Consider the following 17380-nt stretch of genomic DNA (forward strand, 5'->3'; position numbering starts at 1 on the left):
AGAAGCACCACAACTAACTACACTTTACAGGACAAAAATAAAATACAATCCTACACTAACTCCCTGACAATAAACAGACAATAACCCCGAACCCAAACAAACTGGCACCACTCCCTACAATCAGCAATTATACATATAAACATACACAAAAACCTTTCATCTATCACAGGGATCACAATACACAGGGAATGCTCACATACAGATCTACACATACGCAAACACAAGCTAACTAGGGGTATCACAAGACAAGGTAAGCACAGCAAAGATTACAAACTCACAAATCATACAGCAGTGCACCAATTCAAGAATGAGCTTGGGCAAGCCACCGTCGTTTTCCAGCAGCAGGGTCCTTATATAAGCCACAGCAATCACAGCAATCACTCAACGATGGGCGGGACCAGCAACAAGGTGCACAGACAGCCACAAATCCCGAACTTGACCAGGAGCACACTGCAGCACTCCAGGAGTGTAACCCCCCCCCCATTATGTGTGAGACCTGTAGGGGAAAAAAAAAACAGACTCCAGCATACCTTAAATTCTCAACTAGTTGTCAGCAATCACATTCTCTAAACCTTTTTTATGAACTATCTTGAGAGGAAATCCCTGTATTATATTGACCATCGCATGAGTCGTGGTTAGAGTTACACATCTGGTTCAAAAACACCAAAGGATTAGGATCAGTATAAACAGTGATTAGATCTGAACTACCATCAAGATAAACTTCAAAGTGTTGCAGAGCAAAAAGCAGTACAGGGGTTTCTTTCTCAATGGTACTATAAGCTAAGTGATGTTTTACAAACTTCTTGAAAAATAACAAACAGGGTGGTCAATACCAGCTGAATCCTCCTGTAGGAGTCGACGTTAAGACAACATCTGAAAGGTTTTTACAGAAGCAACGGTAGTAGCCAGCCATCCCCAAAAGTCATCCCCGACGTAGGTCCCGTTTTGTCCTAGGAACCGGAACACTTTTGATGGCTTGTACCTTAGCATCCAAGGGACGCACCTGTCCATGACCCACCATTTTTCCAAGGTAGCTAATCACGGTTTTCCCAAATTCACACTTTAAGACTAACGAAGCACCTCGCAACCTAGAGAATACAGTCTCCAGTTTCCTCAAATGCTGTTGCCATGTATCTGAATATACAACAAGGTCATCGAGATAAATTTCACAATTTAATACACCTTTCAAAATAATAGTCATAAGCCTTTGGAAGGTAGCATGGGCATTACGCAATCCAAAAGGCGTGTATTGCAGAAAGGTATCCGGTGTAGCAAAAGTGGAGATCTCTGATGCACGATCAGTAAGAGGGACCTGCCAATAACCTTTAAGTAAATCTAATTTGCTGACAAACTTTGCAGAACCCACTCTATCTACACAATCTTCCATTCTGGGGAGAGGGAATTAATCCGGTACTGTAACGGTATTCACTTTCCGGTATTCCATGCAAAAAATGAAAGTACCATCAGACTTTGTTACTAACAGACATGGTGAGCACCAGGAACTACTACTGGGCTTAGCAAGATTATTTGCCAACAAATATTAAGTCTCTTTATTCAGCAACAATCGTTTCTGAGAGCTCACACGATAGGGATGCTTTTTAATTGGCGAATGACCTTGTACATCAATATCATGCTCTAAAACCGATGTACGGGTAGGTACATCAACAAAAAGAGAAGGGTACCAGTCAATGAATGCGAAGAGATCAGACTGAGCCATTAAAGATAAATATGATAACTTAGTAGACAATTGTTTCAATGCTTCTGAATTTGGTAATCTGGCAGTAGGAATGCTGTTTCTACCCAAACTAAGACCACCTTGTTCTGGAATGTAATCTGACATTACAGTGGTTGAATTCGGAAAGGGCGAAGAATGAGCTACAGTAGCAGTGGCAGTAACCTTCAACTCAGCATTACGATCAGCATATGGCTTTAACATATTTATGTGACAAACACGAGATTTACGTCTTCGATCTCACAACATAATTTGTGGGTTTCTGTTGAACTACATATGGACCAGAAAAACGGGTCTGAAGGGTTGAACCAGGCACTGATAAAAGCACTAACACTTTATCACCTATATTGAATGATCATTGCATACATCCCTGCTATTCACAGTTAACCTGCCACCTGGACATTAAGGCTAACTAGGCCTATAGAAGGTAGACTGGCCAGACTTCACTGCCCACTGTGAATCAAGGAAATATAGTTGCAATGTAGAAATCATAATAGACACTTTGATTTTTAAATGAAGAGCAGAATTTATGCACCAAGAGAGCCAGTTTAAGACCAAACCAGATTAACTGTTAAAGAATCCTGAGAAAATGCACAGCGTAAACTGTTCTTGTGCTTCAGACGACCTGCATCAGCTCGACAGCCCAACACTAACTGCACAAGCAAAACTCTTCAAAATGTTTTCTTTTGATGCCACTTTGACAGTACAAGTGCATCTGAGACTAATCAAACTTCAAAGAGCCGGTTGCCTTTGCTTTGCCTTGGTTTTTTCTTCAGAACTTTATCTGATAAGGACTTTAACAGAGATTTTTAATTTCTGGTCATGTAAGATGTGAAGGACACACAGTATAAAAGTCTTCCAGTGAGGACTCAACACACTGCACCACCAAGAAGCACAAAACCTTACAGGTACCTTTCACTTCATAGTGTTTGCACATTTTTAAGTTTTACGTTCAACAATATATATGTATATGCATACACTGACTGGCAACTTTATTACAAACACCTACATTGTATTAACCAGTAGGTGTTTCTAATTAAGTGGCCAGTAAGAATTTAGTCACCAATTATCCAACCATCCACGAAAGGTCATCCACGTTCAATTCTCCCATCACATTCACCTGATTATTAGTCATTCCCTTTACACTTTAATATTTGTTTATTATTAGTCATTCCCTTTACACTTTAATATTTGTTTATTATTAGTCATTCCACTTACACTTTCATATTTATTTATTAATAGTTATGCCCTTCACCTATTTCACATTTCCTGTTACATATTTCAGTCCCACAGTTGCCTCCCTCCAGTGCTTTGCATTCGAGTTTGGTGAGCATCTGTCAAGTCTACTTCCTGATGAAAGGGCTGTTCTTGCCGTCACATTATTACCTTCCTGATATCATTTACGATGTTTTTGTACAAATTGCATTAAATTCCAAGTTCCTTTTCATTACATGCATATTACTGTTTGATTTTGAAAAGGTCACAATGGAAAACACTCCTTAAAAGTCAATTAAATTACATCCTATGTTCATTTATTATTCCTTTTTTTAAATTGAAAGGAAGTGTCTTCTTTACAAAAATAAAAGAACAGGGAGTTGCTTTTGTGTAATTCCTTTAGCAATGCCCTCACTTCCTCCCAGAGAATGAGTGTCCTGTTTTAAATGTCCGTGTCTAGGGAACATCTCCAGACACAAGGCTTTGTACTTCAGGATTTTGTGGGATATACAGATATGAACTTCACAATTTTCAGTTGAATGTGGAAAGTCAATAATGTCATAAAATCTACAATGGTGCAAAGTGGATGATTGTATTATATTTAGGAAATGGATCAAATTTATTAAGGATAAAATTTCTGCTGTATTTCTTATATTAACCCAAAGGCAAATAACACAATATTACACATTGCTTTTTTAAAATAAAAAATGCTTTTCATTTAAGGAAAAAAGTTCTACCTTGACTTTATGTCTTCAGACAGGAATCACCCCATACGCAACAACACTGATTATGCAATGACTGTTCAACATGAGCATTATGAACATTCCAGTTAACCATTCAGCCAAAGGTGTGACTTTTCCCAGCATAGACATTTGGAGGAAGTAGAATTTTGTTCAAAACATGTCTTTTGTTTTTTCTTGCCTCATCTTGACATTTTGACAGAACTTTGCCAGGAATTTCTTTCCGTTTCAATCCATCATCCCTCAGATGCCGTGTGGCAGAAAGAGTCTGACAGTTTTATGGAACAGCTAAGGAAAATTAAAGTTTTGGACCAGACTTCAGCAACCATCCAACACTAATACACTAAATGCTACTTTGCATTTCCCCTGTGAGGCTGTCAAATCAAATAAACTGTTAATTGGTGGTGGACATGATCAGTCAAGACAATAAAGTTTAACTTGGACACATTCTATCATCACAACAAAATTTATGAGGGTTCAAAGAAATGAATACTGCTCTCTGATAAATATTGTTCTACCCACCATCAGCCCAGAGAGAGAGAGAGAGATAGCAAAGACCCATGATGCCATGCACAAACCCACAGACTGTAATTAAGTTTACATACCATATTAAATGTATTGTTTTGGTTATGTGGATGTGTTTGGTTTGTTTAGCTTAGCCTGTCTCCACACATCACTGCCGTTTTAGCACTTTAGATTAGTTACCTCCCATGTGAAGTGCTATATTTTAGTCATTTTCCCTCATTATTCTATTTCTGTTTTGCCTGTTGCTGTGTGTTCATGATCAAGAGATGATGTCACACACTATGTCCTTCATCTTGATGCTACGGTATGTTTCTTTTGAACTACGGTATTTATTTAATGTAGAAATACAATGCACCACTTGTCAATGAAAATAATAGACATAGTTACAGAGTAAATAAACTTTTTTTTTTACATGCCAGTGCATCTGTGAAGTAAAGCATGAAGATGCTGTCTTTATTGTGGACTTGATTGTCCTTGATTTACAGCTCTGGTAGAAAATGATCAGTTTTTCTAGTTTTACAATTGATGGATATGTGTTTGACCAGGCTGAGCAGTTTTATTTTATTCTATAAACTACTGGCAACATTTCTTCCAAATTCCAGATAAAAATATTGTATTTTAGAGCATGTTTTTATGAAAATGACTAATGGTCAAAATAACAAAACAGTTACAGAAATTTCAAACCACAAATAATGCAAAGAAAACAAGCTCATAATCATTCATAAACAACACAGTACTAATATTTCAACTTAGGATGAGTCAACAAATCAATATTTGGTGGAATAACCCTGATTTTTAATCACCGCTTTCATGTGTCTTGGCGTGCTTTCCAGCAGTCTTTCACATTGCTGTTGGGTAACTTTATACCACTCATGGCACAGAAATTCAAGGAGCTCAGCTTTGTTTGATGGCTTGTGATCATCATTCTTCCTCTTGATCACATTCCAGAGGTTTTCATTGGGGTTCAGGTCTGGAGATTGGGATGGCCATGATAGGATCTTGATTTGGTGGTCCCTCATCCACACTTTGATTGGCCTGGCTGTGTGACATGGAGCATTGTCCTGTTGAAAAAAACAACCATTAGAGTTGGGGAACATTGTCAGAGCAGAAGGAAGCAAGTTTTCTTCCTGCACAGTTTTGTAAGTTGCTTGATTCATGCGTCCTTCACAAAGACAAAGCTGCCCGATTCCAGCCTGGCTGAAACACCTCCAGATCATCACCAATCCTGCACCAAATTTCACAGTGGGTGTGAGATACTCTGGCTTGTAGGCCTCTCCAGGTCTCCGTCTAACCATTACATGACCAGGTGTTGGATAAAGCTTAAAATTGCACTCATCGGAGAAGATGACCTTACTCCAGTCCTCTACGGTCCAGTCGTAATGGTCTTTTACTAACTTCAGTCTGGTTCTTCTTTGCTTCTCATTGATGAAGGGCTTTTTTCTAGCTTTGCACAACTTCAGCCCTGCCTCCCGAAACCTGTTTTGCACCGTCCTCGCTGTGCAATTCACCCCAGCTGTTGCATGCCACTTTTTGTAGGTCACTTGACATCATTAAGTGACATTTGAATGAGGTGGCGATCATCACAGTCGGTAGATAGTCGAGGCTGCAAGTGCGGGTTAGGAAAGTGTTCTATTCGGCGCGAACAGACACAGGAAAACAGCAGCGGTGCAGCAGTTAGTGATTCGGGTGTTTTCTTTTTAACGTGACCCGATCCCGGGCTGGTATGGAGTCGTGTTTGTTTAAGGTGCTGATGTATTTGTTTTATAGGCAACTTGGGAGCAGGTTGCGTCCTGAATGAAAGGAGGGCGGTGGGAAAAGTAAAAACGTTTTGAGCGGGTGAAAGCAATTTTGGTAAACATGGAGTATGATGTAACGTGTTTGTTGATTTTGTGCTTACTTTGTCGTGATGTGGGATAATCTGTTGTGTATTTTGTGTGCAGGGGGCTGAGTCACGTTTTTGTTCCCGCTATGAGTATTTCCTGATTCTGAGTTTTTCAGTAATGTAAGGTTTTATTGGGTGTGGTGTGGAAATATTTATCAGGAATTGTACTGATGAAGTGATTCATGTACGTGTGATGGTGACCACGTTAAAATCAGTGAAGCCATTTGTGCTTAAACTCAGAACCAGATTTTCCACTCATTGTGTGTTTTAGTGTTATGGTTTTTAAATTGTATTAAACTTGTCTGACCTGGTACTGGTGGTGTTGCTTTAAAAAAAAAAAGGTGATACCTGTTGCACATACACAGATGGAATTTGCATAAAATACTGTGTAATGGTGGAACGTTCCCAAAAAGGCAACTTCTGTTCTTAAAGACTCAAGGTAATCTTTCACTGATATGGGTATTTTCTGTTATTTTCATGTTATGTGGCTTCATGTGACCTGTCGTACTACAGTTGTCATAGCAACACCAGGTCTGTTTACAACACTACTACATTAGTTGGAGCACTTGGAGCTGTTGTGTCTGTGTGCTCCTGGATCTCCTCCCACATGATCTACTGCCACCTCATGATTTACACATTAAGCACTGGCCACAAAGATTTGGAAGTAGGTGGCTTTGAAAAACAGATTCTTTGAGATGCTTTAATGGACAATTTCACATGGCAGTAAAGTTCATTATGGGAGATTAAAAGAGGAGAAAGATTTTTTTTTTTCAGCCTTGAATGATTTGAGGCTTAGATGAGAAAGCTACGCTATTTTAATCAGGTACACATACATTGTAAATTGTGTATGACTGACTACAAGGTCATATAGTTCTGATTAAAAAAGGAATGACTGATTGTACCTAAATACAGAAAATCAATATTATCTATAAAAATTACCAAAATATGACCACCAATTAACAGAGTATTTGATTTGAAGGCCTCAGAGGGGAAATGCACAGTAGTATTTAATGCTTTAGTTTTGGATGGCTGCTGGAGTCTGGTTCAAGACTTTCATTTCCTGTAGCTGTCCCATAACACTGTTATACTCTTCCTGCCACACGGCGTCTGAGAGAGACGATGGATCAATCTCCAGGAACGCATAGGCATCCTTGGACTGTATTTTGAATATTTCAGCAGCTTTACCACAGGAACCACCAAAATTTGACCAAATCTGTAAAAGAGATACAAAAACCATTTGGACAACTGTTCTGACTTACATAATGAACAATAGATTCCACACTATACTTATCAAGCATTACTCTAATGTGCAGTGTTTTTGAATTTAAAAAAAATGTCATTGTATATTGTAATTTTACTTTACTGTAAATGTTTCATATATCAGTTACCTCTGAAGCCTTTTGGATTGAATCCACAAATTCTTTTTTAAGTTCAGGTTCATCAACAAGATCTTCATTAACAAACGTGGTTTTCTGCATGACACCCAACATACTGTGCACCTTTTCCCAGAAGTTTTTGATCTGAATCAGAATGTTCTGGATTTTAGTCAGATATCGCTGGACCTCGTTCAGGTGGACAGGGCTGGGTATAGAGCCTGGTACACACAAACAGAAACACAGACTGCATATTTAAACCAACAATGAGTACAGGACAGGAAAATTGTGCAGTGTTTTGCTATGGAAGTGTTTTCAGAGCTCTGTGTACTTTTATATTCTTAAAAATAGATTGTTTACAGTCTCATTTACTAATGTACATGTGTGGAGATGAACTGGTCCAGTAACACTAAACACAGAACCCATGGGCTTATTCAAAAAACTGTTAACAGACAGACAAGTATACATAACCAAAAATCCAGCAGACATCACCCAATCATGACTCACCTTTGTCAATTTTTACTTTGGCCAGTTTCATCTGTAAGTCAATCTGCTGGACCTCAATGCTCCACTGTTGGTTCATCAGAGCCGTCTTTTGAGAGGTGAGCTGATTCAGCTGGTTTTCAAGAGCTTTCGTTTTTGCAGCAGCAGCGGGGGATGTTGCGGCATCGTAAATGGACTTGACGATTGGCCCAATGAACGGCACAATCGCAGCGAAGATTCCGAGGCCTGAGCTTTTGCTTGTCACGTCCCTTACATAACTCTCAAGTTCCAGGTTTTTGGCATCTATCTTCCTTTTGGTGTATTCAAGCTCTTTCTTAACTCCGGCAAGCTTTTCTTCAAGTGTCTTTATAGCTCCCTCCATTTCCTGAACTTCCTTGGAAAGCTTCTCAGACTTGGCCTCAGTGTTTGCCTTTTCAGTGATGATGTCACTGGTAGTTGTGGCCACGTCTCCGTTGTGTTGAACATAGCTAAATATTAAAAGTGTGAAAATAGTCAACATTAATTTACTTTGTGTGTCTGCAGGTTGAGAAGATTCCAGCTATTTGTTATCAATCTATGTCATTGTGTCATTAAAGCTGCACTAGGTAACATTTGTTTGTTAAAATTGAAAGAAGTCACATTACTAAGCCAAGAGGAAAAACCTTCTGCTAAAATATAGTGTCTTTCTGCAAGTCAACCTATAAAGCATGAAATATTCATTCAGATTCAGAACTGTTGGGTCGGATTTGGCAAGAGTTTTTTGAACCACATCAGATGTTTTTATGAATTAACGAATCTCACTCACAGGATCAAAAACAAGGTCCGGCTCGATTGGCCGTTTTCCTGAGTAATGTTACAGGGGGCGTGGCTCACAGTTCTGATATACCTGTGCATGTGTACAGTGCTGAAAGTCAGTGAATGGAAGGATAGAGATACTGCCTCATATGGAGACATCAGAACGGCAACCCCAGTCATCCTCTGCAGAATTACCCGCATGTGACTCCTACACATTGTGTTAACTTTTCAGGGGTGGCAACAGCCTGCAGGGGTTCAGGAATATTGGTCTATTTTTGATTGCTGAACAGGTACATTATGTTGGTGGTTTGCTAGCTAGCTAGCAAACAAGCAATTTATTATTGATTTGGAATTTAATGTTATCTTGTGTATTGTACAAGGTAAATGTTAAGCTGTTTTAGCTATGTAGTCAATGTTAGCTGGCAAATTCGCTAATATTATTATATAATCACTTTGCTGACAGTGTCTTTTTTGTTTCAGAGTTTGTCCTCTTATGTCTGAACAAGGAAAGCCTTTAATCTCTCAGATTATTTCCATTGCTACCATCTCTCTCCTTTCATGTATGCAACTATAACTTTAAATGAAACTTGGCTAACATTTTACTTGTGCTACCAGGCTGTCGCATACCTGCTGGATGATTACAAGAGTAAGTTAGTTAATGCTCTTACATCCTGAGAGAGCATTCCTGAGACATCTGATCAAATTCTCTGTGAACACTCCTTCAACATGAATGCACTCGCAATCATCAGATAAATTCACTTGGGGAAATGGAAGGCAGCACAACCCACTTTACAAAATGTTTATGATTCATGCGGTTGCATACTTCCAGCAGAGTTGTCGCCAATTCTAAAAATCTACATAGTGCAGCTTTAAAGTACAACATATGAATCTTCACATCAGCACAGGCATCACAGACACCAGAATAAAACTGAAATTGAAGAACTCTAAAAGCTAATAATTATTTAACTTTCAAACTATTAATCTGACATGCATTTCTCTACTGACAGAACAGCACTGCTTCACACCATTTCTATACATCATGGTGATCTAGGCTGCAAAAAATACATGTTGTTACCTTTGCACCATATTGTCCACATCTGCAATAAGTTCACCAATCCAGGTTCTTGCTTTTTCCAGGTACCTTACCGCCAGTGTTGGTTTGTTTTTTTCAATAGCTTGTATCAGCATTGGAAACAGTGATGAAACCAGGCTATGACTGGTGCCCATACACTGTCGTGGAAGGAATAACATAAGATATGCAGAATGTAATTTAGCTTTTACCTCCCACCTTATATGTCCTTTGCTGCTGCTGTTCCTCCATGTGATGGACATATTGGCTACAATCCAGTTACTGAGCTCATTAAGGATTCAGAGACATTTATGGTGATGTGATTACAAACATCTCGCCTCCTGCCTTTCAAATTGGTTCTGTGGTACTTGAGCAGGTCTGATTACAGGTCTGTACTCTGACACTGTGTGACCTTGTAGCTGTAGTACTTTTAACTCTTTGTCTAGATTGATCATATAAGAATAAGTACACAGCAGATCACATCAATCTCCAATTATTAATCTCCATCAATAATCAGCCCCAAGAGGAAGGAGTTTATAGAGTTTTGACCAAGGCAGAGGGTCTGTCTCATCTTACCCAACTCTTTCTCCTGATATGTAAAAGCAGATTTCCAGCTAACAGAGAACATGCTCTGATTACATGCTCTTCAAATATAGAAACAGATGCTATTATGTTACAAAACCTCTAGTACTGAACATCTGTCAAAATTGTGATCTTCATTTACTTTGTTTTTCTTCCATTGATAACACTTTTAAAATAAACTGTTTGTCAGTTTAAGGATTTGGATTTTAATCTGGAATTACATTTTTTTTCCCAAATGAGAAGGCCATAATTTTACTTAATGTGTCATTATGCCAATCAGAAAGTCCTTTTGAAATGATCAAATTTGTTCTATGGAACAAAAGAGATTGTACAAAATAAATCATTTTGTATTTTTAATATATGGTTTCTCATTTTATATATTTAGTTAATCAGCTATTTAAATCTACTGGATATTTCATTACATTTTTCTTTAGTGTTTTAGAGGACACTGATTCAGTACCTGGACAGGTTGATTCCAAAGATCTGACTCAATTTTGTTATCCCGAAAATGTAGCGTTCTACTAATAAGAATGCTTTCAGTTGGTTATATTTCTCTTATAAGTCTAATGTTAATTATGGTGGCATGTAGTTTTGAATATCCCTTTATATTAATTTGCAAAATAATTTATCAACACATTTTCTAGAAAACTTTAAACTATCAGTTTGATATTTTTTTTTTTGCTATGTCTGATATTTTAAGGTGAAGTGTTGCTGTAAATTCACTAGAATATCCAATCTGTCATTATACCTTTGGATTCCAGTGTTTTACACAATACGGTCATTGATTGTTATTAATTCATTATAAATTATTTTCTTCCTGACAGACAGAAACGACCAGAGATCTCACCCTACACTGACACCATACCTTCAGCAGAAGAGCTTCATAGGATCCAAAGAGAAGTTGGGTTTCCCCAGCACGCTTCCTGAGGAGCCTCTCCAAGTTTGGAAACTTAGCCAGACACAGGTAGGAGATGTGGTACAGCAGGGATATCTGCTTAGAAGCTGGGAGAAGCTCCTCTGTGAATCCTGGACTCCATACGGAGTTGGTTGGCACAAGTTCTGTGATTCAGTTAAAATATATTTGAATGAAACATGTGGTCAAACAACCATGCTGGTATAATGTCTAAAACTTCTCATGTCCTAAAGAAAAAAAAAAAGTAGAATCAATCACTGAAAAAAATAATAACTTAAAGCTTGCCTTTGCTCTTAGCCATTGTATGTAAGACCAGGGAAGACTTGTAATCAGTGTTATCCTATAATTCAGTAAAAGATATTAGAATGACATCATCAAACCGAAAAACTTTACTACGTTTTGGTTCATGAACCTAAAATAAAAAATGTGCAAATACTAAGAAGTGAAACTTACCTGTAAATCTTCGTACTTCTTGGTGGTACGGTGTGTTGAGGTCTCACTGGAGAACCTTTATACCATGCGCACGCCACCTCTTACACGGAAAGAAATTCCTGTCAAAGTTCTGAGCAAAAACTGTACTACGTTTTGGTTCCTGAATCTAAAGTAAAAAATGTACAAATACTAAGAAGTGAACCTTGTAATCAGGAAATAGACTTGGCAGACGCTAAAAGTCTCTGTTAAAGTCCTTATCAGATAATGTTCTGAAGAAAACCAAGGCAAAGCAAAGGCAGCCTGCTTATTGAAGTTTGACTAGTCTCAGATGCACTTGTTACTGTCAAAGTAGCATCAAAAGAAACCATTTTGAAGAGTTTTGCTTGTGTAGTTAGTGTTGGGCTGTCGAGCTGATGCTGGGGTTTCTCATGAGCAGGTCGTCTGAAGCACAAAAACAATTTACGCTGTACATTTTCTCAGGATTCTTTAACAATTCCTCTGGTTTGGTCTTAAACTGGCTCTCTTTGTGCATAAATTCTGCTCTTCATTTAAAAATCAAAGTGTCTATTATGATTTCTACATTGCAACTATATTTCCTTGATTCATAGTGGGCAGTGAAGTCAGGCCAGTCTACCTTTTATAGGCCTAGTTAGCCTTAATGTCCAGGTGGCAGTTTAACTGTGAAGAGAATGTACCTGACTTCACTGACAGTTTAAGACCAAACCAGATGAAGAATGTTATAGCATCCTGATGTACAAACCTAGAAGCCATCTTGTGGGAGAAAATGGACAGCGTAAACTGTTCTTGTGCTTCAGATGACCTGCTCATGAGAAACCAATGCATCAGCTCGACAGCCCAACACTAACTGCACAAGCAAAAATGTTTTCCTTTGCTGTTACGTACCAATGAGACAATATTTCAAAATATGGATGGTGTAAGAGAGGTGTTGGCACAAGCGAGTTCCTGTTTTGTGGAGGGGGATTGCAAAGGCAGGATGTTGAGCAGTTCATGTGCATGTCAAATACTCCGCTGTGGCAAACCATTCTGCCCTGTGTGTGGGTGTTTTTAGCTCCCTTATACCCTGAGTTACAGTGGTCAAGATTGGGCAACGTTTTGAGCGGGTGAACGCAATTTTGGTAAACATGGAGTATGATGTAATGTGTTTGTTGATTTTGTGCTTACTTTGTCGTGATGTGGGATAATCTGTTGTGTATTTTGTGTGCAGGGGGCTGAGTCACATTTTTGTTCCCGCTATGAGTATTTCCTGATTCTGAGTTTTTCAGTAATGTAAGGTTTTATTGGGTGTGGTGTGTAAATATTTATCAGGAATTGTACTGATGAAGTGATTCATGTACGTGTGATGGTGACCACGTTAAAAGTCAGTGAAGCCATTTGTGCTTAAACTCAGAACCAGATTTTCCACTCATTGTGTGTTTTAGTGTTATGTTTTTTAAATTGTATTAAACTTGTCTGACCTGGTACTGGTGGAGTTGCTTTTTTTTAAAAAAAGGTGATACCTGTTGCACATACACAGATGGAATTTGCATAAAATACTGTTTAATGGTGGAACTCTCCCAAAAAGGCAACTTCTGTTCTTAAAGACTCAAGGTAATCTTTCACTGATATGGGTATTTTGTGTTATTTTCATGTTATGTGGCTTCATGTGACCTGTCGTACTACAGTCGTCATAGCAACACCAGGTCTGTTTACAACACAACTACATTAGTTGGAGCACTTGGAGCTGTTGTGTCTGTGTGCTCCTGGATCTCCTCCCACATGATCTACTACCACCTCATGATTTACACATTAAGCACTGGCCACAAAGATTTGGAAGTAGGTGGCTTTGAAAAACAGATTCTTTGAGATGCTTTAATGGCCAGTTTCACATGGCAGTAAAGTTCATTATGGGAGATTAAAAGAGGAGAAAGATTTTTTTTTTCAGCCTTGAATGATTTGAGGCTTAGATGAGAAAGCTACGCTATTCTAATCAGGTACACATACATTGTAAATTGTGTATGACTGACTACAAGGTCATATAGTTCTGATTAAAAAAGGAATGACTGATTGTACCTAAAAGCAGAAAATCAATATTATCTATAAAAATTACCAAAATATGACCACCACTTAACAGAGTATTTGATTTGACAGCCTCAAAGGGGAAATGCACAGTAGTATTTAATGCTTTAGTTTTGGATGGCTGCTGGAGTCTGGTTCAAGACTTTCATTTCCTGTAGCTGTCCCATCACACTGTTATACTCTTCCTGCCACACGGCGTCTGAGAGAGACGATGGATCAATCTCCAGGAACGCATAGGCATCCTTGGACTGTATTTTGAATATTTTAGCAGCTTTAACACAGGAACCACCAAAATTTGACCAAATCTGTAAAAGAGATACAAAACCATTTGGACAACTGTTCTGACTTACATAATGAACAATAGATTCCACAGTATTCTTATCAGGCATTACTCTAATGTTCAGTGTTTTTGAATTTTAAAAAAATGTCATTGTATATTGTAATTTGACTTTACTGTAACTGTTTCAAATATCAGTTACCTCTGAAGCCTTTTGGATTGAATTCACAAATTCTTCTTTAAGTTCAGGTTCATCAACAAGATCTTCGTTAACAAACGTGTTTTTCTGCATGACACCCAACATACTGTGCACCTTTTCCCAGAAGTTTTTGATCTGAATCAGAATGTTCTGGATTTTAGTCAGATATCGCTGGACCTCGTTCAGGTGGACAGGGCTGGGTATAGAGCCTGGTACACACAAACAGAAACAGACTGCTTATTTAAACCAAGAATGAGTACAGGACAGCAAAATTGTGCAGTGTTTTGCTATGGAAGTGTTTTCAGAGCTCTGTGTCCTTTTGTATTCTTAAAATAGATTCTTTACAGTCTCATTTACTAATGTACATGTGTGGAGATGAACTGGTCCAGTAACACTACACACAGAACCCATGAGCTTATTCAAAAAACTGTTAACAGACAGACAAGCATACATAACCAAAAACAGTCATCCAGCAGACATCACCAATCATCACTCACCATTGTCGATTTTTACTTTGGCCAGTTTCATCTGTAAGTCAATCTGTTGGACCTCAATGCTCCACTGTTGGTTCATCAGAGCCGTCTTTTGAGAGGTGAGCTGATTCAGCTGGTTTTCAAGAGCTTTCGTTTTTGCAGCAGCAGCGGGGGATGTTGCGGCATGGTAAATGGACTAGACGATTGGCCTAATGAACGGCACAATCGCAGCGAAGATTCCGAGGCCTGAGCTTTTGCTTGTCACATCCCTTACATAACTCTCAAGTTCCAGGTTTTTGGCATCTATCTTCGTTTTGGTTTCTTCAAGCTCGTTCCTAACTCTGGCAAGCTTTTCTTCAAGGGTCTTTATAGCTCCCTCCATTTCCTGAACTTCCTTGGAAAGCTTCTCAGACGTGGCCTCAGTGTTTGCCTTTTCATTGATGATGTCACTGGTAGTTGTGGCCACGTGTTTGTTGTGTTTAACATAGCTAAATATAAAAAATGTGAAAATAGTCAACATTCATTTACTTTGTGTGTCTGTAGGTTGAGAAGATTCCAGCAATTTGTTATCAGTCTATGTCACTGTGTCATTAAAGCTGCACTAGGTAACATTTGTTTGTTAAAATTGAAAGAATTCACATTACTAAGCCAAGAGGAAAAACCTTCTGCTAAAATATAGTGTCTTTCTGCGAGTCACACTATAAAGCATGAAATATTCATTCAGATTCAAAACTGTTGGATCAGATTTGGCAAGAGTTTTCTGAACTACATCAGATGTCTTTATGGATTAACGAATCACATGCACAGGATCAAAAACAAGGTCCAGCTCGATTGGCTGTTTCCCTGAGTAATGTTACAGGGGGCGTGGCTCACAGTTCTGATATACCTGTGCATGTGTACAGTGCTGAAAGTCAGTGAATTGAAGGATAGAGATACTGCCTCATATGGAGACATCAGAACGGCAACCCCAGTCATCCTCTGCAGCATTACCCGCATGTGACTCCTACACATTGTGTTGACTTTTCAGGGGTGGCAACAGCCTGCAGGGGTTCAGGAATGTTTGTTTATTTTTGATTGCTGTACAGGTACATTATGTTGGTGGTTTGCTAGCTAGCTAGCAAGCAAACAAGCAATTTATTATTGATTTGGAATTTAATGTTATCTTGTGTATTGTACAAGGTAAATGTTAAGCTGTTTTAGCTATGTAGCCAATGTTAGCTGGCAAATTCGCTAATATTATTATATAATCACTTTGCTGACAGTGTCTTTTTTGTTTCAGAGTTTGTCCTCTTATGTCTGAACAAGGAAAGCCTTTAATCTCTCAGATTATCTCCAGTGCTACCATCTCTCTCATTTCATGTATGCAACGATAACTTTAAATGAAACTTGGCTAACATTTCACCTGTGCTACCAGGCTGTCGCATACCTGCTGGATGATTACAAGAGTAAGTTAGATAATGCACTTACATCCTGACAGAGCATTCCAGAGAGATCTGATCAAATTCTCTGTGAACACTCCTTCAACATGAATGCTCTCGCAATCATCAGATAAATTCACTTGGGGAAATGGAAGGCAGCACAACCCACTTTACAAAATGTTCATGATTCATGCGGTTGCATACTTTCACCAGAGTGGTCGCCAATTCTAAAAATCTACATAGTGTAGCTTTAAAGTACAACATATCAATCTTCACATCAGCACAGGCGTCACAGACACCAGAATAAAACTGAAATTGAAGAACTCTAAAAGCTAATAATTATTTAACTTTCAAACTATTAATCTGACATGCATTTCTCTACTAACAGAACAGCACTGCTTCACACCATTTCTATACATCATGGTGATCTAGGCTGCAAAAAATACATGTTGTTACCTTTGCACCATCTTGTCCACATCTGCAATAAGTTCACCAATCCAGGTTCTTGCTTTTTCCAGGTACTTTACCGCCAGTGTTGGTTTGTTTTTTTCAATAGCTTGTATCAGCATTGGAAACAGTGATGAAACCAGGCTCTGACTGGTGCCCATACACTGTGGTGGAAGGAATAACATAAGATATGCAGAATGTAATTTAGCATTTACCTCCCACCTTATATGACCTTTGCTGCTGCTGTTCCTCCATGTGATGGACATATTGGCTACAACCCAGTTACTGAGCTCATTAAGGATTCAGAGATATTTATGGTGATGTGATTACAAACATCTCACTTCCTGACTTCCATATTGGTTCTGTGGTACTTGAGCAGGTCTGATTACTGAAGATCATCACGGTTTCTGTTCTAGAGCGTCAGTTACTGAGGCAGTAGAGTAGCAGCTTGTATTATGACTCTCTTGTAAAACATTTTAACTGTTTAACTGTTTACTGGTGTACTGTGAAGCACTGAGGTGCATAGTTTATTAAAGTGGTGAAATAATTTGATCATACTGATTGGTTAAACCTTTTTCCTTAATGTACTCTGACACTGTGTGACCTTGTAGCTGTAGTACTTTTAACTCTTTGTCTAGATTGATCATATAAGAATACACAGCAGATCACATCAATCTCCTAATAACATGAAGAATTTACACGGAACCATCAACCCCATCCGCCTCACCTAATGAGGTGGGGATTATCAC

General features: G+C 38.6%; 1 protein-coding gene across 1 annotated transcript; it reads right to left on the reverse strand.

The window, feature by feature from the left end:
* Positions 1–7050: 7050 nt before the first annotated feature.
* LOC118241873 lies at positions 7051–16670 on the reverse strand. The gene is made up of 4 exons (XM_035529239.1): positions 16641–16670; positions 7975–8438; positions 7483–7688; positions 7051–7307 (listed from the first exon to the last, which is right to left on the reverse strand). The coding sequence occupies exons 1-4, from the start codon at positions 16649–16651 to the stop codon at positions 7110–7112; spliced, it is 879 nt and encodes a 292-aa protein (XP_035385132.1). The 5' UTR covers positions 16652–16670; the 3' UTR covers positions 7051–7109.
* Between the last annotated feature and the right edge of the window lie 710 nt (positions 16671–17380).

This window comes from Electrophorus electricus, chromosome 8 (genome assembly GCF_013358815.1).
Source record: "Electrophorus electricus isolate fEleEle1 chromosome 8, fEleEle1.pri, whole genome shotgun sequence".
Taxonomy (NCBI): Eukaryota; Metazoa; Chordata; class Actinopteri; order Gymnotiformes; family Gymnotidae; genus Electrophorus; species Electrophorus electricus.